The 22,812-nt window shown below is 27.7% G+C and overlaps 1 protein-coding gene across 2 annotated transcripts in view; it reads right to left on the bottom strand.

Annotated features, from left to right (window-relative positions):
* Positions 1-22,812, bottom strand: part of LOC129981047 (cell adhesion molecule Dscam2-like) — a 268,212-nt gene that overhangs the window by 200,375 nt on the left and 45,025 nt on the right. For both annotated transcript variants that reach the window (XM_056091664.1, XM_056091674.1), the window contains exon 2: positions 4,522-4,845. In XM_056091664.1, the coding sequence (XP_055947639.1) occupies positions 4,522-4,845 (324 nt within the window). The remainder of the gene's footprint in view (positions 1-4,521; positions 4,846-22,812) is intronic.

Raw genomic sequence — 22,812 nt, 5'->3', positions numbered from 1 at the left:
TAAGGACATTGTTTTCATTTACTTAGATGCGTGTTTATCATTAAAATTAAATGTATATACAAATAACTTATTAATGCATCATAAGAATTTTCAATTTTGCGCAGATGGATATTTCCAAGAATTTCAAAACGGATTAAAAATTTGAATTAAAATAAAGTTTTATTTTTGTTTCCATGGTCAAAATACTTTTTTTTTATTTTGTACTGTTTACTAAGGATGAGGATGAGTATGCTTGTAGTATTTCTATAATAAATTGCATAAACCCGACTTACAGATAGCTTTTTTATATATTTATCATTCAAAATCCACTTTACTTTAATACAAAATGCATTTATTGATGGAAAAATATTTAATCCAATAAAATGAAACTTTTATGCAAATATTCTGATAGAGGATTAGAATTTTTTTATCTGATAATAATATGCAATGACGTTTTATTATGTGCGACTCATAAATTCATTCTACACTGTGAATAATCTGATATATTTTTCGGAATTACTCAATCTTTTTTATTTTATGGGAACCAAAGCAATTTGCTACCCGCAGTTTATATTTTGGGCATTTATTTTGTCAAGAAAGTGTCACTGTCTAAAGAAGAAGTTACATTTTCGATGCAATTTGAAAATATTTATTGTATTAAATGCGCTAAAGGGTTTTTTTTTCAGATTAACTGCCTTCAGTGATCAATTGATTCTCTGAAAATTGGCACTGTTTCAGTTCATTTTTTTTTGTGTGTGTATACAAATTTATATTTATACTTTCTTCAGCAATGCGTTTATAAACTTCAAATAGAAAAGTTAATTTAAGTAGTCTATTTCTGTAATCGTACATCTAATGAACATTCTAAGCATTATCTGTTCAAGACAGTTATTAAATGAAAATCGCAAAACTTTAGAGTATCTAATATCTATTACGATGAAGTACTACACTATATTATAATTTCACTTTCTGTTTTCAAATGCTCTATTCATTCCAACTTTAAATTGGTATGGAATCATTAAAGATAAATATTTTGATTTGTAAACAGTGCAGAAATTCTAATTGCGGAATAATGATAGTTTGTGACATTGTGAATGGGAACTGAAAAAGTGGCTTAGTTTAATTTTAATTAAAATTTAAATTAAAAATTTAAAGCCATAATCTTTTTAAAGTCTTATTCTCCCCGCCAAATAAATTTGTGCTGTTATTATTATTCTACTTTAAACAATCTGTCCTATAGAACGTCAAGAAATACATACAAACTTTCGCCTTTGTAATGAGTAAAGTATAATATATAAGTATCTCTAATACTACTAAATGCTCCTTATGTATTAAAATACATCATCGGGTCGTAGATCAAAAATATGTTCTGAGCACAACCTTTCAATCACAAGTATAAACATAAACTATAAGGATATAATAATGTATTTTTAATTACATATTATTATATAAAAGGATAACTATTGGTTTATAATATATGTAAATAATATAGAATAATATATAATAACCATAAATTATATTATTTTTATTGATATTTTATTTGATGACTTTCTTCAAATATATTTATTTAAATCTTGAAGTAACTTTATTTATTTCAATCATCAAAGTTTAATAAATGTAATTTTAAAGTTTATATATGGAGCAACTTCACATCACAATGCTTACGTAACTATTAAAGAAATTTTTCTAAAGATTCTGCATTATCAATCAAATGATATTTATTAGAAGGATAGACGATTATTTAAATTAGAATGCCCAAATTTCACTATAACTGCTTTATTAGTTACAACTCCTCGATAAAACTTGCTGCTATTTCTTAAAAACAAATCTTATTCATATACTATATGGATTTCGTACTGATTCCGTAAATAGAACTAATTTTTCAGAAGCTGATTATAATATTCTTTTATATAGGAAAAACGATATAATTCTCTACATTATCAAACAAATACGCAGAACTTATACAATTCTTGTATACTTTTAACTGTACAGATGATTACGCTATGTGCAATCGTTTAGAAAAACATATTTTTTAATTATTTTAATAATTCGGGGAATTTGTATACAATATTTTATATAAAATATATTTGGTATGAGGAAATTAAATATCTCATTTTATGATAACTATTCCTTCTCGCTCAGAGTATCTGAATTTGATAATTAGTAAAAATTGTAAAGTGAAAGGTAATAACAATATTAAATACATACCTATAATTTTAAGTATGATAAAAAAATCAAAGAAAAAGAATATTGCAGACGATATATATGTTTTGATTAACTTTTATTTTTCTCTATTTTCTGAATTCAAAACCTTAATCTTTAAACTTAACGTGATTCATGTAATTCTGGCAGTTTTTCTATCCTTTGCCAACTAAAAACCATTTTTAACCCTGTTACATCATCTTTGATTCATAAATCACGGAAAGCAAACAACAGTTTTCGATATTCCATACAAACGGCAGCAAGCAAGAATGATGACTGCGGCTTGGCTATAAGTGTCCAGAAAATAACATTTTTACTCTATTTTAAAACCAAATGTCACCCTTTGTGGGTGGACACAGAATATTTGACCCATATCCGAAACAGAAAAAAAAAAAGGAAATTCTTCGAAAGAAAAATGATATAGCCTTTCAAGAGCCGATACATTTAAACTTTAATGCAGCTATTAGTGTTATCTTTCTGGCACAATGCCACACAATACAGATTACGTATCTAACTTATGTCTTTCCTGAAAGAAATTATTGGATGCCATGTAAGGAAAGAAGATTTTATTTAAGAAAAACAATGGCTCTTCATAGCTCTAATTTGCAAGCTTCAGTTTCATCAATTATTCGAGTTGTATGATAAATACCAATTTGTTACGAGTGTTGAAACTAAAACTCGAATCATTTCTGACTTCAACAAATGATTCGAAATAGCGGAAGTAATTGAACTTTGTACTTCTGATTTGTTTGGATTTCCTTCAATTATAAATTGAGTTAAAAGAAAATTATAAATTTGTCATTATTTGAGATTATCTAATTCATTTACACTAATATACATTTAAACAAATAATAACAACTGAATGAAATAAAAAACAAAGAAGAAGGAAAAGTATAACAGAAAATTATTTTGATCAATATATATATATATATATATATATATATATATATATATATATATATATATATATATATATATATATATATATATATATATATATATATATATATGTATATATATATATATATATATATATATATATATAAGTGCATTTCATTCTGAAAGCGAAGGACTGGAAAATATTTTATATCATGGGTACATAAAATTTGCTTAAAAGTATTAGAGAAAACTATAGGTGCTCACATTAATTGCTTTGGAAATAAAATAAAATATAAATGAAAAATTAAAGCTGTATATTCGAAATAATTGTTTTACATACGAATTTATTTAAAATAAGTAAAAAATATTTATTAAGATAAGTAAGAATTATTTAAGTGGAAAAATGAAATTTATTCTAAATATTTTGTTAACTATCGTGAATGAAAAAAAAAATGTTTAATCATTTATTCTAATTATAATAAAGTATTATCGATCTAAATGTGTTTGCGTGCTACTACCTAATTTGTTCTGTGCAATATTTATCATTAGAATTTATCACAATGTTTCTAAAAGTATAAATATCGATATTTCAGAAAGAAACCCTGTGATTTCTTTTATATAATTCATACATTCATAACTTAAAGACAAAGTCTAATCACAGCCGTATATACATAAATAATTAATTTGTAGTTTGAAATCAAACGTTTCACAATATCTTTTATTCCAAGAATAATAGTGCAATATCAAAACTTTCTTCCTTAGTTAAAAGAATCTATATGGATGTGAAATCCTTACTTGACAGTTTGTTCCTGGGATATTTTACTTTTCTTATCATATAATAGAAATAGTAGAGTAATAATGAAATATTCGACATACTATCTAAAAGAAAAAAGGCATTTTTCGCTGAATTTTCGAGGAATAAGATATATTATTACATTAATTGACGAAATATGTTGAGATATATGCAATTTTTCGACATAAAATGACAAAAGAAAAAAACTATTTCATATCCTATGACTTAAATATTAATAAGCTACAAATATCATACCAAGTTAATAGCGGAATTTATTCGTATATGTGTATTGAATATTTAATCAGACATATATGCTTAGAAATATATTAATTTTCTATTGCGAGTAAAGCCAACGACATAATTACTTCATACAAATATTAAAGAAAATTTGACACTTTAAACTGTGAAAAGTGTAGAAATCTGGATAATTAAAAAATCAATAAAATAACAGAAATTATATTTACAATAATTGAATGAGTCATTCCTACTATCAACTCGAGCACTAGGAAAAAAGTCATTATAAAGATAAACTGATGTTGTTAAATTAGAACATATTTAATGCAATGTGTATTATAATAATCACTGGTATAAGCTTTTTGACAGCAACATAATAAAACCATATTAAAGTGTTAAAGAAAGTAAAATTATTCGGGAAATCTGTATCTTACCTGCTTTGACGTGTACTTCTCGACTTATTATACTACCAACAATGTTGGTTGCAACGCATCTGTACGCAGCATCGTGTACACCTTGGCGGTAGTCCTCTGCAGCAAATGGTGGAAACACGAGCGAACCATCCGGTCTTGTATGGCGCACACCAACCACATCACGTAGCGGATTTCCATCTTGTTGGGTCCAAGAAATCATGGGAGCAGGGTGACCCTGGGCCGAGCAGGGCACAATAATTCCAGTGTCGTTCTGGAACTCTACTTTGTTGGGAGGCTCACTTAAGAATGTAGGGCCTCTTTGTCCTTCACGATTTTGGGGCATACCTGAAATTGTTAAAAAATTGTTCATCAGTATCATGGCCACACTATTCAGTTAAAATACAGCATTCTTTAAATAATTGCATTAATTAGACATAGATATAGATTCCTTTAAATCTGTTAGAAAACCTTTTTGAATAGAATACAAAAAAAAATTAAGTTATAATTGCTTTAATATTATTGCCTTAAATCTTTTCCCTTGGGCATGCATAGCCAATATAAATACTCGTCTTCATTTTACGACCATGAAAAGCATTCTTACTTCATGTTATAACCCGTATGTTATTTCACTTCGGTGCATAGCTGGAAGTAAAAAATATTGTTTTACATAATTATTTGAATAAAGCGAAAATACAAGAATTTATTTTAGATGATGCTCCAAAGCTACAATCTACGTCACTGATAATGAATGAGATGAGTAGAGAGTGAAAATTCATGTCATTCTTCAAATTCTACTTACTCTTGCTATATTAATAGAGCTAAAAGATTTTTTGTTTGCCACTATTTACAATATATTAATAAAATAGGTTCTTGAATACAATAATATATGTATTAAGGCATCCCATTACGACTACGAAGTACCCTATTGAAGTGAAAATAAAAGAAGCCATTTCAGATGATTTAGATCATTGTATGCATCATACTAATGTAATGTAGGCATTAAGACAAGAGCCTATGCCTTATTCTAATTAAGTGGAAATATGCTTAGAATCACACGCATTATTGTACGATATTTTATGATATAAAACAATATTCGCAATATTGTATAATATTGTTTAATATTAAATAATATTATTCACCTATACTTCTACCTGGAGTAAAAAGACATTTCAAATGTTTTAAATAATTACATGCATGTTCCCATACAATATACATGTATGGTTGCGAACATGTTGCACAATGCCTATATTTTTTGAATAATCTTGTGGATTCAGACTTTTTTCTAAACAAAATTGTATCGGTGTTGTGGCAACCTCGTTAGAAAATAGATACAGATGTTTCCACAACAGTCTTATGGATATAAAATAGAAGTGCATTTATTTCGTTTTTTTTTTCCAAATAATATATAGAAAACCCGATATCTTGCCCTTAGTTGACTTTACACATCTTAAGCCGCAAATGGTGACTTGAGTGAAAAAAAATCATATTACCAGAACTTAATCACAGGTCCAAGTGATTAAACTTTAGTGCATAATACTTTATATCTACTATGATGAAAGAACGAAGAAATATTATGATTCAGACACCGTTTACTGAAGCTAAGCCTTTGACAGTGACTAACGTAAAAGGAGGAAGGCAAAAAAAGATCCCCAGATATTAATTAATGTAGCTAACAACTAGAAGAAAAAATCATTAATTCATTCATACAAAATAGCAAATATTTTTTAAAATAAAATATTTTTTTTTTTATTTCTTTCCAGAAAACAGAAATAAATATTTTTAGAAATACAACTTTTAATGATTAATTAAGGAATAATATGGGTCGTTTATGAGGATTAAATAAGATATTCCATTGTTTGTGTAAGATGAATATGGGGATAGAAAGCCTTTTTTATTTTATAAAGAGCGCCTTATTTATTATTTGGCTCAGAAATATAATCGTTATGATATCCAAATGTCTAATTGTTAAACATCAAAGTATAGAAAATCGGAAATAATTAGAAAGTTATTCCCAAAATAAAATTTAATTAAAATAAAAATAGGCGAAAGAATAGGATGCACTTAAATTTGCATGGGAGCAAACATGCCTCTGGTGTTTTACATTTTGTTTAGACTTATTTAGATTCAATTAACCTTTGTTAATTTTATGGTAGATTATTTTGACTTCATAGTTTAAGTTACTTAATTTTTATCATATTCTTGTTTCATAATTTAAACCTGGAACGTTAAATTCATAAAGTAAAAAAATGGCCTTTTTTATATAAGAACTAAAGAAATAAAAAAGAAAAATTAATAAAAACAAGCTTTTATAAGTGTATTAAAAACAAAAAAAGAATTTTTTTATAAATATATATAAACAAATTAAAATTCGTATAGTCATACAGAGTTGTTTAAATACTGAAAGTTAATTGGAATTTTTTATAAACTATTTAATATTTTTAATTGCACTAATTAGCATCTTTATTTTTTAAAAATTCTGATTGTATTTTTGCATAGAGATTTTAAACTCGGTTCATTTTTTTATGATTCTCTTTTGGCTTGTATTTTGTTTTGTCGAACACAAAATATTTTCTGATTTTTAGTACAATAAAAGTGGATTTATTTTGAATCCTTACTGCAGTTTTATTTTATTCTGCACTTTTTTCTTTTAATATATTTCATCATTTAATATCATTAAAAACGCATGGAATCTTCTAGAACATTTTTACTCATTATTATTAGGGCAATATATATATATATATATATATATATATATATATATATATATATATATATATATATATATATATATATATATATATATATATATATATATATATATATATATTCCTTGTTATTAACTCGAGAATATTTGTTCATTTATTGAATTCATCATTTTTATAGATGAAACAATCAATTAGTGATTTATATAGAAATCCAAACACGCACAGACATTCATTGCATTTTACGTGTATTTGTGTTAAAGATGCAAAAGAGTAATATATTTAGAGATACCTCACCCTTAAAAAATGCCTGGATATGATTGCAATTAAAGTATCGTTTTGTATTTGATATAAAAATACTAGTTTTGTAATTTCGATCCGTTTCTCTTTACCTTCTTACATGCTCCATTGCATTCTCAGAAAACCAAACAAAGAACTTTCGGGATTTCAACACTAAAGTGAAAATAACCTCCCGAATTCTGATTGCAATAAGCCAAGTTTATTTAAATGTTTTCACCGATGCCGAGGGGAACGAATCGAATGTATTCAAACTGTATAAATTGTCAGCCTCTCGGCCGCTCAGAACAGTTCGAGATGATAGAATATTTTATCAAGCACAAAAGAAAAATCTCCAGCTTTTAACATCCGCTTTCAATGGGAACTCATTACTATGCAATTTCGAATTCCTCTCCTTAGAACAAAGAGAACAGATGTCAAAACGTGGCATAATATTTCTTCATTACCCTTCCTTTTGGTATTCTGTTTTCAAAGAAAGCCTCCTTCGCTATCTTTGTGTCGAGCTTACGGCTTCCCGGGTGTACAGCGACCTGCAGCGACATTCAGTGGCAAAAGATCTTCATAAATATTAATTAGAATAAGCTGTTATCCTATTTCGCGAATGGCGGACTGTACATCTTCTTTTGAGATGTTTTGTAAGCTGTCATTGGAGCAGCTTGCAACAAGCTACCCTAAAATGTTATATTATCTGTTGAAATTGTAAATACTGAGTGAGACAACGAAACCCTTGCTCCAGAGCGATCAGAAAATTAATTGCATGTTAGGGAACCTTTTAGGAGAATATGTCATTATAACAACAGTTTCCCTTTCGAAACTTTGATAAATGGCGCCTGACTAATTGTTGAAACAATACAAATTGTTCAAATATATTTCGTTGTAACTGCCTAATAGAAAAGGATATTGACATGGGAAGCTTTTATTTAATTAAAGGTTAAAAAAACAGAAAACTGGGATTTTTTTAAGAATCAATAACAATTGCTTTTTTAAATCTTAACTCAAATTTTTATGAAAAATGTATTATCATTTTAAAGATATTATATTAAAATTTATGATTACGCAGATTTTTGTGTAGAGCAGAATGTTCAGGAATACATTTTAATCAGACAATGATTTTGAATGATCGCCTATGCAAAATTATGATATGATAAATAGCATTCTAGCAAATGTTTCTTTGCTTTAATTTGAGAAAATTCTCATCTTTTATCTCTAGCAAAACTAATTTTTTAATATTTAAAAATTGTTACATTTAATAACATTTAAAGATGTTGTAGATTTTGGAAATTTCAACTTTCTAAGCTCCTTTATAATTATTTCTATTATTTATTTTTCGGAATGAAATTGTATTACATATAATAGCATACCTAGCTATACATATTTCGGCGGAACTGAAAAACACATATGCATGTGAGAAAGATGATTTTTCACAAAACAGTTTATCCTGACATTTTTCTATGATATAATGAAATGATAGCTTCCTCTGATTTATTTTCTTTCAATATACATTTTTTATGCACGTATGTGTGTGCATAATTAATTTGAGACTATACAAAATAAAAGTGTATATGTATATCTACTTATCTACAAATATATACACAAAATAATATACAAGGAAAAGTGAAAATACAAGTAAAAATATGATAATAAAAATTAAAAAAGCAAAAAGTGAAATTCGAAAGTAAATCAGAAGAGAAGAACAAGCCTTAGATTTATTAAAAAAGGAAGAGAATATATATATATATATATATATATAAAAAACCTATATATTTCAGAACTTTATTCCCAGATCTATAGTCTTTGCACGTGCTTGTATGTTCTTTTCAACATTGTTTTATCAATGCTATTTTCTACCACAGAGGAAGTCTTAAATAACTAAATAAGACATTTCTATTTTTTGTAGGTTAAATGACATTTGATTTTTCCAAATACTTGATAATTTTATTTGAAAATAAAACATTTATGTATATGCAGAAAGGTATTAATGTTGACGTTAAGGACAGAAAGGAAGATGGCCTGGATAGTAACCTAAATTTTTGTGTGGAATTTCAATGAAAGATAGAGTAATCTAATTTCATGAAGGAGATAGAAAGGATGCACTTAAAATAACAATTATTGAGAGGAAAACCCTTTTAGAGTACAATTTCATACATAGGACGATCTACAGTGGCTTCCAGGGACATTTTAAATACAAACATATATACTCTGCTAACCTTTAATAGATCTATATATCAGCAAAATTCATCTTACAGATGATGTCATATAAACTCTGATTAAATAGTTGAATACTGATGTTAAGTGAAATCAGTAGCTCAAAATATTGATACATAATCTCGATAAATGAATGGTTTGAATCGTTTCAGTAAATAGTTAAGACACACTGTCAATTTAGAAACGAATTCGTGTTATTTTATAACTGAAATGTAGAATTTCCGTACATATATTTATCTTGATGTGTCTTTTTGGTATGCAAAATGTTAGAAAATGGAAATTATATAGAATATTTTACAATTTATTTCAATGTTATCTTCAAAATTCGCTCTTTAACAGTATGAATAGGGTTTCTTTCTTAGCATATACCATCGAACAGTTCTAAAATTAGAGGTTTTATTTTTTAATACCTTTAATGCTTGGCTGGAGTACAACGATATTTTACTGGAATATACGGTTATTACAAAAGGTAAACAAAAGCTGTTCTGGATTAACTACATCGCTAACATAACTCATAATTTACGATCGCCATTTAATAAAAAATATAACTAAATAGCTGCAAACTTAAGGAACTTCCAAGCATTAAAAGAAATCTCCAGAAAAAAAATATATAGCATCCTCAAAGATTGTGTGGCCACTTCTCTTCTTAGAAGACTTACAGCCACGTTTTATTCTTCTAGCCAGCTGGTCGTTACGGTCCTTCTTCAGTCTCATAAAACAGGAGAAGATATCCCAGTCTCTGTCATCTTCCATGCTAAGTAGAGAGAGCGTCGTTCTCTGTTAGCACCCTGGGATGTAGCGCCTACGGCGATCGTTTTGAAAGTCGTAAAAAAAGTAGCGAAGTAATCATTCACCCTTAATTCAACAGGCAGGCCACTTTGAGAACGACGGCGGGCGTCGTAAACTCCAAACGAGGCTTAATTTTTCTTATGACATCCGTACAGGCATCGCATTTATACCGAGGAAAATAACCCAAGATAGCGAGTCAGCAACAGAATGAGGTATTTTAATTCCGCAAATAAATGTCAAGGCAAATATGCAGATACTACTCGGAAGAAATCGGGGAAGATTGGATTTTTCCGGAGCAGTTGTTCCGAGTTATTGAATTTCCTTATCGTTATTTTTTTAAATATCCACAAAAAAATGCTTTTTGAGAAAAAAATTCTTCAGTAAGTGAAAATATATAACTACACTTTTTTTTTTATTAAAGTTCCTTTTATCTTCTATAAGTATTCTTTTTTAGAAATGGTTCCTTTTCCAAGTAAGAATAGAAATGAATTTTGATGTTGCAGAAGAATTAAAACAGCATGGATAAGGCAGATAATTCTTTAGCAGAAGACAAGAACAATTTAAGAGAAATTAAAGAAGATTTGGTTAATACGAAATTTCGCAAATGGTAACACTTTTGAGTCCTTCCGAGTATGACGTCAAATGAATTTTCAGATTGCAAAAGTATTCGAACAGAATTTAAAAAAAATTAAGTTAGAAAAATGATAAATATGTAGCTACACTATTATTGTTGATTCTTTTTAAGGATCCACTTATCTTCTGTAGCCGGCGTCCTTGCATAGGAGTACTTCATCTTCCCTATGATCTGGGCGTCCCGAAGTCGAATCCCGGTTCGGGCATGGTTGTTCTTTTGTGTTCTATCTGTGAGGTGTGTGAATGTGCCCCTTTGTAAAAAGGGGTTGTGCAAGCGAATGTGTGAGTTTCATCTTCATATGAGATAGAAGTCAGACTTCTGCCCTTGGGTACTCAGGGGCTTCACCCTCAGAAGCTACTGCACCCCCTTTGTAACGTGCACACGACATCATCATCATCATTTATCTTCTGTAAGTATTCATTTTTAGAAATGGTTCCTTTTCAGTATAAGATGTAAAATGATTTTTTGATTTTGCATAAGAATTTTAAAGGTGCGGTTTGGGCAGTGCCTTTACTTGCAGAAGACAACAACGATTTAAAAGAAATTAAAGAAGATTGAAACCATTTATCCGAAACTTCGTATAATAGTAATATTTTAAGAGTCCTTCCGAGAAAGGCGCCAAATTAATTTTCAGATTACAATGTTTTCTAAAGAATACTTTTGTTATGCTTCTCATTAGTAAAAGATAACAATAGTTTTAAAAAATAACTTAGATTGGAAGCTTTAATCCGAAATTCCTACATTGGCAATATTTTAGAACTGGTTCTCATTTCTAGTAAGATGTTAAATGAATTTTCAAATCTCAGATATATACGAATGATATATTATGAAAGTTATCTAACTAATAGTAGATAATATTATAATTATTTTTTTAAATATAAAGATACTTAAACCTTTAATCTGGAGCATTGTGCAGCCGAAATATTTTATAACTAATTTTATATATCTTTATATTATCTATAAAAATGTATTTTTAATTATTGTAACGATAACGTGCGGTATAAAATATTTTACGTATCATGCAAGTTGAATGTGTATAAAGACAAACACTGAAACAATAAAAAATACCTTTGTAAAATATGCTTATATAATTTTTAAAAAATTATTAAAAATGAAAATGTTACACAGAAATAAAATTAAAGACATCGAAGTTTAATTTTTAAGATTTTCAAGAGATAGAAAAAGTTTTTCACCTATTTTATATTCTGAAGTTGCTAAGAAAAAAAAAGATGAAATTTGGTTAAATTTTAATTAAAAATATAATCCTAATTTTTGGAAAGCCCTTCTTAAGGGACATTACTACCCAAGTAAAAATTACCTGCCAGATTTGGCAGTTCTATATCCAATAATATATCTTGAAAAATATGTTAACGATCTTTAATTTACTGAGAAAATTCTATTCTCCGAATATTATCATATTCAAGCCATGGTAATGTAAAGTATTTTAAAAATATTTTTAAAGGAAGACGGTTTAATAAATGTTCTTCTTTGTACCTCTAACTATTAAATATAGCATTTATATACCTTTGTATGTCTAATTATTCATATTGTAATATATATATATTACTTTTTCATTTTTTTATATTCTATTTGTTAAGAATTTTTCCTACTAAAAAAGTCCTGATAACTGGAATGGAAAACAAGATATGACAAAAAATAACTAAAAATTCAATTACGGTTTCCTGTTGCTTCCTCAGAGGCAAAAACAGTTAGGCAAGAAAAATTTTAATTTTAATCTGAATCAAAGTAGAATTTGAAAAGCGAGATTTTCTGATAATAGCTTTCCAAAACATATGGAAAGCTATTGCAATTTTGCCACATTTTACTCATCGTTAAAATCTTAAAAACCATCTACATACACATGATATATATATATATATATATATATATATATATATATATACACATACACAAAGTGAGAGGAAGAGATATTTCATCTTTTAAATATTGAATACTGGCTTTGAGTTTTCTTTCTGTTGTGCAATGGTAATTGCATATTGATCTCAATTATAAATTTAAAAAAATTGTTTTTGCAAAATGAGAATTTGAATTTTTCTTGTTCTTAGGAATTTAAAAGATATTTATTAGCTTTGAAATAAATTCGGTTCAATTTTTTTATATATAAACAAGTCGTCCTTCTCTAAGCAGAATAAATGCATTTTCCTTATTTTTCAGACCAATATGAAGGTTTTTTTCTTTATTGATACAGTTAATCTATTGGAGAAATTAATATTTTTGAATAAACAGAAATTATAAGATATAATTATTTGAGATGATTTCATTTCTTAGTAGCGTAACATAGATTGTGCCATATTTTAAAAGTTATGTTGGCGAAATATGTTAAAGGAAAGGATAATGCAAACAAAATTGGAATAATGAATTAATATAGCAAACTGAGGAAATTAACAATTTTTTTATGAGTATTACTTTCCCAATTCATCAACAATAATATTTCCCCAATTAAATTTGCAATTCTCAATCCATAAAAATATATAACCACCATTTCCATTATCTAGCACTATATAAGTGCTAAATAATGGTGCAGTTTTAATGTGCAGCAGTTTTAGTTAAGATCAAATCCTTTAAAGATTTTGTTTTTTTCCTAAGTTTTTTTTATATAATTTCTTTGTTTTTCCTTAAAATTATGGAAAATTACAATTTCTTTTTCTATTAGATAAACGATATAACATAGATTTAGATACTAAGTAACGGAAACAACAATAATTTTTACTAAGTAAGGAAAATATTTTGTAGAATTATTTATATAAATGACGAATATCTTGGCTCTATCTTACGCATTAGAGTTTGTTCTTTTTTTAAAAAATGTGACATTCGGTGTATAAATTTGAATTTATTTAATGTTTAAACGTTCCTACAAAATTGTTTCGTATTTTTCCATTTAAGATGCATTCTTCTGGATTGGGCAAGAGTTTTCAATAGTCAAGTGTTTAAGAATTTTCAGTTGGTTAATAGTTTCAATTTTTTTCTGCTATCTTATCTTTCTCACATATATTTTGTTCGAGGATCGAACAGCATCTGCAAGTTAAAGAATTAACATTTAATGATAAAAATTAAATTTCTACCAAAACTACATACTTTGCTAAGAATAAAATGCTTGTGGTTTCAAGCAGAACGTGCTTTAATTTCAAACAAATTTCTTTTTTATCTATAAAAAGTAAAAAAAAAAATCAAGAGGTAGTAAACTGCATTTAAACAATGAGAAATTCAAATGTTATCATTAAATAATATATCTCTATGTTGTGCTAATGGAAAACATTCTTGAGTTCTAAACGTATTAATAAAAAGTGATATATGATTGTCAGAGTAAATATTTTGGTGGGAGATATAAAGTCAGAAAATACAATTAGAATATTCTAGCTTGAAAGAACATGATCAGATATTCAAATGCGAAATTTAATTTAGAAGCTCTTTCAAGTTTGTAAATATTCTTTTGAAGTAAGAGAAAGTCTGACATTGCATTACACTCTTTTAGATCAAATAGAAAACGAAATAGAATTTTGAGTTTCTCCATTTAGTATTTTGTTTTATTTCTATTTAAGCTGCTTTGAGGAAACTATACTTAGAAGAAAATAATTCGTCCGGAAATCAAATTATTCATTGTATTAATGTGTCATCCAAAATATATCTAAACCAATAAACTGGAATATAAATTCATATAATAGTAAAATACATTCATTTAGAGAGCATCATTGTTTGAAAAAATATTTAATATACATTGCCTTATTCTTGACTACGGACAGTTTTTTGTTCTCATTTAATTATTTAGCCTAATGCTTTTAACAATGTTTTCATTCACTTTTGAAAAATATACTGACATTTTCTTTTCTTATTAATTATCATGGATATTAATTTCTATGAATTCTACATTTTACAGGATTTTGGAAAGGTTTAAATTCCATTCAAATATAAGGCATATAATTAAAAAAAAATGATCTCATAATGGATAAAACATTATGTACATACATCAGATTTTTAATTTTTTAAAAATAAATTCTAACTATAAATAAGACATTATTGAATCAGATATTAAAACTTTTGTTCCTATATAATTGCGGAAATTTCTGTCATATAAATCACTGGTAACTTAACATGTCAAACTGAGAAGGAACAGTTTGCTTTAACAATAAATGCCAATGTCAGTGCTGAATTTTCTCATCAACGATCAAAAATCCCCTGACATCTTATTATTACTACATAGAATTATCAATTAAATTTGCTTTATCTAAGCTTGATCGCAGAAAATTAAAAATTAAGGCTTGACAGACCTTTATTTATATAAAATAGAATTTCATAAAGCATGCAAAATATTTCTCTAAAATGTTAATTAACAAATTTTTAATAAATAAAGGATGTCCCAAAATTAATGCAAGATTTGAATTTGCCACAATTTTCCATTTTGAGCAGTAAAATATTAATCACCTTATTTAAAAAAATATTTGACTGTTGATAATTTAGGTTTAGTAAAAACGGAACGTTACATGAAAGAATAACGTGTTAATGTAAGATTTGAAATAAATAAAAAGTTTTTTTTTCTTAAATCGGTATATTTTTATTGAATCAAATTACACAAGATAGGGTTATATATGGAATAACATATAGGACAAAGGGCCTTCACAGCTTTACTGGCACATACGCACTATTTTTTAGAAATTTGGCCATTTTAAATAAATGTAAATGAATTTCGTTGATGCAGAGTTGAATTTTCTTCAATGCACGCGTGCTTGTGAGCTTGTTGGCATAGACCTTTGACTTCAAATAGCTCCATGAAAATAAATCAATGGTGTTAAATCACATGATTTATCTAGCCAGTTCTCAAATTTTTGAACTATGACATCTATGACTAACATCAGACTTTCATTATTTTTGAAATATTGTTCAACAATGAAAACACGTTGCTCTATCGTGTAACGCTACATTTTTGCTAATCCTAATCTATCAGCTGTCAAAGGTTTTTTTAATAGGGTTACCAACACTTTACTGCACAAATAGCGAAAAATACAAAATTTGCGTTAATATTTGGATACCATTTACCATTAATAAATAGTCGAAACAAGTTTTACATTATTTCTCTTTAAGTATTTCACTAAATTAAGTGATGTTTTAGAATATGGAATAATTTAAGTTTATTAGGTAACTACGAACTGATGATTCTGACCAGCCGGGACACGGAAAAATTTGAATGACCAGACGCCCTCAACAGGAATACTGGCGGTAACTGTGGTTGAGTATTAAGGGCTATCACCGGCCAAAGTACAACCTTTCCCTTAAAAAGTACGTCCCATCATCGATGGGAGAAGCCAGACCCCCACCTTTTTGTGTATCCACACAGGTGACGAGAATCAACCACCATGCCGAAAGCCTTTCATTCTGAATTATATACCAACCCCCATGGAACAGGTTTATTAGTTTATTAGGAAAAAAATAAATCATAACTTTTCTTTCTGATTACTGGAAAAAATAAAAGAATTTCTGGCTCTATAAAATAAAGATTTAGTGATACAAATCTAGTTTAATACATAGTTTTACTGAACTGAGATAAACTTATATCACTATTTCTTTAATTTTATTAAATTATGCATTAGTATAGAGTGAAAACAACTTGTCATAAAGTTAAAAAAATAAATATTTTCTTTCAGAAATTATTACCACTAATAAACGCAATTACCAAACATAATGAATATTGATTGACTTAACGATCCTACGGAAGTATCAGCGCACAATGGCATTAAATAAGCTGCAACAAAGGAATCTTGGGTGTTACGAGTCGACCACCCCACCAAAAATCCAAAATGTCCATTCATTCCATTCCACATTCCTATCTCTCCATTATTATGATTCCATCCATTCCGCCACGCAAAACTCGTTATTTTCCTTAAATAAACAGGAACTTTTCCACTGCACCCTACTAATTATTTGTCGAAAAGCGATATTTGGGAATAATTTCTGTCCATTTATTTACCGCATGAGCGGACGCTACATTAAAGGACAAGTTAATGAGGTGGCTTCATATTCACGAGTCCCCATCTTCACGGTGACCCACGACGGAGATCGTTAAGGTTACTACAGACAGCCTCTTAATAATACTGAAAACGGGGAAGGCGCGCACACATCCGGACGTCTAGTTACAAAACGGTCGTTTGTCGTTTCAAATTAAAATAAAAACAGAAAATCACCTCCTCTTGAAGAGGGGAAAAGAGGAGGTATTGTTAAGGAGCAGGGCTTTAGGGGCCCCATCATTAATATGGAACTCTTTTATCGCTTTATCTCGGTGGAACTTTGCTTCAGAAATGTTTCTACGCTTAAAATGTGAAATATTGTCTCAGTTATGGCGTCGTTGTTTTCTTCGGTACCTGATTGTTAGAGGTCACTAAAACTGTAGTTAATGCTTTTGAATAATGTCCTCCTTCGCGCTTTTGCGAAGTATGGCTGTAAATGAAGATTGCAATCAATGGGAGAATTCCCACTTGTTTTATATATATTGTTTTCCAAATTTCTCTTTCAGAAAAATAATCCAGCAGTGTGCAATTTGGTTATACGTCTTAACATGAAATCGACAATTTTTTTAAAAATGCAAATGCCATTCATTTCCTAAAAGATTTGTTTATTTTATAGCTGAAGATTCTAGCTAATTAGTTTGTAATGATGCCTAAGTAGAAATGAAATAACATTAAGAAAAACAAGAAAAAAGGAATCTGCCCAAAAGCCTTTAGGAAGAAACATATATGTAATTTATTACTGATGTTACAGAGTTAATGAATAATTGCTTTATAAACTATAGACAATAATGTATATATTTTTCTGACAATCATGTAAACGCAGAATTTGCATATCCTACTGCATATTTCTACTCATGTTAAATTTCAAGAAGTTGCATAAAATGCTAGAAATTGCATAAAATTCCAGAATTATTCCCTTGTACAGATGTACGTTGAAAAATTCTCTCAATTGAACAATGATTACATGCCTACTATCATGGAAGTTTAAACACATGTGGCGTTTGGTTGTAATATCCTATCACTGTTTAATTACAATAAAGCATTAATTATGTTTTGTGGCAAAAATATCAATTAATAGAAGCATCAATTAACGATACGTTTTTCGAAATGTTGATTTATTTTGTTGTATGAACTTTTTGGTAGTTATTTTGTTGTTGAAGTTTTTTGGTAGTTATTTTGTTGTTGAAGTTTTTTGGTAGTTATTTTGTGAAATTCTTTTATACATCAAATGTATTTGAAAATAATGAAAAAGAAAAAAAGAAGTTACTGCTATAAATTTTGTGAAAAAGTGTTTTTTTTATTTAGGTAAATAAGGAAAAAATTCACATTTGAATGAGTATCAGTAAAATGAAATAATTTTTAATTTTAAAAGTGCATAAATCCTTTTTGTGTGGTTTGATTTTACTAGTAGAGGAATCTCAAAATTGTCGATTTATTTTTTATTAGTTAAAATTCTAATTAGACTTCAAAGATATCGCTCCAATGTTCATATTTCCAACCACCAAGGGATCGAAGAACCTAATATGGCAACTCTACCATAAATATCAAAATGGCTATATAAATAAAATTTTCCAAGCTGAAAAATTCTTATATATAAATTTATTTAATTTAAAGCACTAAAAATTGATTTGCTTTAGTCAAAAAGCTATTTAGAAATGACATGAGTAAAGTTAGCTGAATTTTTATTATGCAATCAGAGCGTATAAAAATATATATTATAAATGAATTGCATATCATTAATTATCAACGCAAAACACTTTGTTAAATAACTTGTTCAAAATCGCATTTACATTTTTAACCAAAAAAATATTACAAGCAAATAAATTCTCCTATGAATCTTTTACAGTTTTAGAAAAATGCCACACATTACGTTTTACAATCATCTAATTGCAGCTGATTACCCTTTAAAATATAATTCCTATTGGGAATTGTATCTCAATACTTATTTTCGAAAGAATTTCAAGTTCTACAGAATAAAAAGAAATGATTGATTAAACTTGATGGCTATTTTAATTCAGAAAAGAACAAGATTTCAAGCAGAAAAGTATGGTCAAAACGTAATACAGGGCAAAGTATAAGCTGAAGATCAAAGAAAGAAGCATAATGGTTATGCGAAATGACATGGAAAGAAAGTTTTGCTAAATATCTTGAAGGTAATAGAATCGTAAATAGTTACTTCAAATTCAATATATTTAATACATTCGATATTTAATGTATATATATATGTGTGTGTGTGTGTGTGTGTGTGTGTGTGTGTGTGTGTGTGTGTGTGTGTGTGTGTGTGTGTGTGTGTGTGTGTGTGTGTGTGTGTGTGTGTGTGTGTGTGTGTTCAATATATCAAAATATATCAAGTTCTAGCAAAAAATATATATGTTTATATAGTTACTTTTTAAAATAAGTCTTAATGAATAAAACAAGATTATTTTTAACAGGAAAGCAACTTTACTCACGATAAGAACATATTAGTAAGCAACAAGTTTTAACTTCCATTAAAGACTTCAAATTAAATTTGCATTCAATAAAAAACGCGATTTATAATGCAAGAAAAGGAATCTTTCAGGTATTTCATTACTTGTATCTATCTTTTTTATTTCTCAGCATAAAAATTTTTAATTGAAAAGCAAACAGAATTTAAGAATTAATTTACTATTTAAATGAAAAAGATAATTTTACACTTCTTAATATATAATTGAAGATATTTAAAAAAATATTAAGAAAACAGCGAGAGTGTAACTACACTTCACTGTAACAAACAACAGGATTATGTTTCCATGTCTCGCAACACCTCTTTCAGTTATTAAAAATGATTAATTCTGAAATATAGGGAGCATCAGATCAGTTCCAACTATTTAATTTCTGTTTTTTTTTTTTTTTGTTTTTTTTACCAAATAAGCAATTTTAATTTCACCACCATTTGGGAAAAAAAAATATTTCTCGACAAGAATAAAAATTCCCATTATTTCACTTTTAGCATTGCATTTCATTAAAAACTAAGGTTTTTAATTTCAGAAAACATGAATTTTCATTTTCTTCTCTTACATTCTTTTCTTACATCAATTCAATCCAAATTTGAATTGACATTAAAATTTAGAGATATATGTTATTATTTAGAATTATTTAGAAAGATATATTATTATTTAGAAAGATATTATTTAGAATCTTTTGAAATATTATTATTTAGAAAGATATGTTTGATAGATATACATGTGTTATTTTTTAAAATAATACGATAGATAGATATAGATATGTAATTATTTAGAAAGATATGTTAGATAGTTATAAATAATGCTATGTAGAGATAGATATGTTACATAGATATAGATATGTTATGTAGAGATAAATAAGGTATTATTCAGAAATATATGTTGAATAGATATGTTTTTCATAGTTCGATTTGAATAGTATTTAAACTCAAATATATGGTACTGATGTTTTATCACATATATTCATGCAATTTCTCTACTGGATTGCATATGCCTTCTTAATACTGAAGGGCAAAACAAGTGGCGACTTTTTGTAGGTTGCTGAGTACCTGTAAATCCTGAAACGGGTCTAAAAGTTTAATGGATGAGCATAGTAATGTTAAAACGATTAATAGGCAAAATTACGAGTTCGATAAAGAAATGCCATATAACAATTTTATGCTTATGCCCTCATAAAGTTACTCCCTTCTCTCTCCACAGAGAAGACAATTTTACATTTAATTGACATAGAGTAAGCGTAATATTCATCATATAAGGTTATAATATTTTATAAATATATAATATATATTTTTAAATATATAATATTAAAAGATTGATTATTAAACATATATAAATTACTTACTGATTACATTAAGTATTATATTTAACAGATGAATGATGACTATGTTCATTCAAAGAAAAAAAGCCGAGTTTTAATATTATTTTCTAAGAAAAATAAATATATTGTTAGACAATTTTATATTTATAACTTAAAATTTCGCCTAATAAAATTAACGTTATGAATTTGATATGTTCATACGTATAGAAAAGCCTTAAAAAAGATTTAAAAAACATTATGATTATAGCGAATGTACTTAAACATATTTGTTTTTTTATGTTGTTTTTATATTGATTAAAAACGTGTATTGCTTTTTTTTCATTTAACAAACTGAAAAATAACATCAAACTGATTGCAAAATCAATAATTTTTTATAACATCGTTAATTTTATTAAAGGTGATGTATTTAAATCCGATAATCATCACAGATAAGGAACATATTTCACAACATTTACCAAAATAAATCCATACGCATTTTCAGCATAAGCGTTTGAGGCTGAAAAATAATTTATTGAGGAAATCATGTATAATTAATTGAATTGAAATTAAACGCAGCAAAATATTTTTGAAGAACTACTTTGAAAACAAATGCAATCATGTATATCAAATCAAGCACAAGTGATTAAATTCAAATTAAGCACAAACGGTGCTTACGTATAACAAACTTGTCAACAAAGGCAGATTGGACATCAAGTAATTCATAAGTGACTTAATTGAAATTAAGCCCAGAAAATATTTTCATAAAACCAGCTTAGCGACAAAGGTTCTCAGATAAGGAAAAAGCGAATGATTGTACAAAATGTAACAATAACACAATAACAGTTTGATTGTTTGTATATCATTTGTTATAGAGAAGTGAGAATAATCCCAGCATATTTGATAATTTAAACTTAACAGAAAAAAAGATAAATGTTCTATGGATTCAAATAATTCACAGAAGTTAAAAGTTCTCTCTAATAATACAAGAAAAAAAAAACTGTGGACAGGTCGGAACGAGAATACAGATTTATTTTGTACCCCTATCAATTTCTAATTTTAATTTCACGGGAATCAGTACTATGAAGTTGATAGTGTGATTTATAAGTTATTTTCAATGATTTTTCATATACTTAAATTTAAAAAGCATATGATGTCAGAAATACAAAATCATTTTCATTTGTGTATAAATACGATGCACTAAGAGATTTTTATTACAAGATGTGTTTTTATCATGCTGAAAGTGAAAAAATTCATAAATTTTAGAGGATAACATTATTTGATTTCTTGATTGATAATTGATTTTGGAAATATAATTGTAGAAAATTGGTGAAAAAAATAACTAATTTAATAATTAATAACAATCCTAGTTTCTGTTTGATTGTATTGTATTTTTTAAGTAGGTCTAGATACATGAAAAATAGAAGCACAGTAAAGATGATGTTTGTTGTTGTTACTTACGGCACACCATAGACAAGCCCATTGACGAATCACTGATTTTAAGCCGAGTTCGTGCAAAAGCTTCTGAGGGTAAAAGCCCCTGAGCACGAGAGGGCAAAAGTCTGACTTCTAGCTCATATGACGATGATACTCACATAATCGCTTGCACAACCCCTTTATACAGGGGGGGGGCTCTTTCCCACATCTTACAGATAGAAAATCCATGCCTGAATCAGGACTCGAATCCGGGGCCACCCAGATCACGGGGAAGACGCACTATCCCAGGCTAGGACATCGGCAATGATCAAATTTGGCTCATACATACGTTTAAATTTCTGATATATTTTAAGACAGAAAAAAAATGTAATGAGACGGCTAATAGAATTTAGTAATAAGGGAAGCATTCGGATGTTTTTAATATGACGTTATCATTCTGAGATTCGAAAAATTA

This window comes from Argiope bruennichi, chromosome 1 (assembly GCF_947563725.1).
Source record: "Argiope bruennichi chromosome 1, qqArgBrue1.1, whole genome shotgun sequence".
NCBI classification, from domain to species: Eukaryota; Metazoa; Arthropoda; class Arachnida; order Araneae; family Araneidae; genus Argiope; species Argiope bruennichi.
Note: the sequence above shows the minus strand (reverse complement) of the source record. Positions and strands in the feature narration are given on the sequence as shown.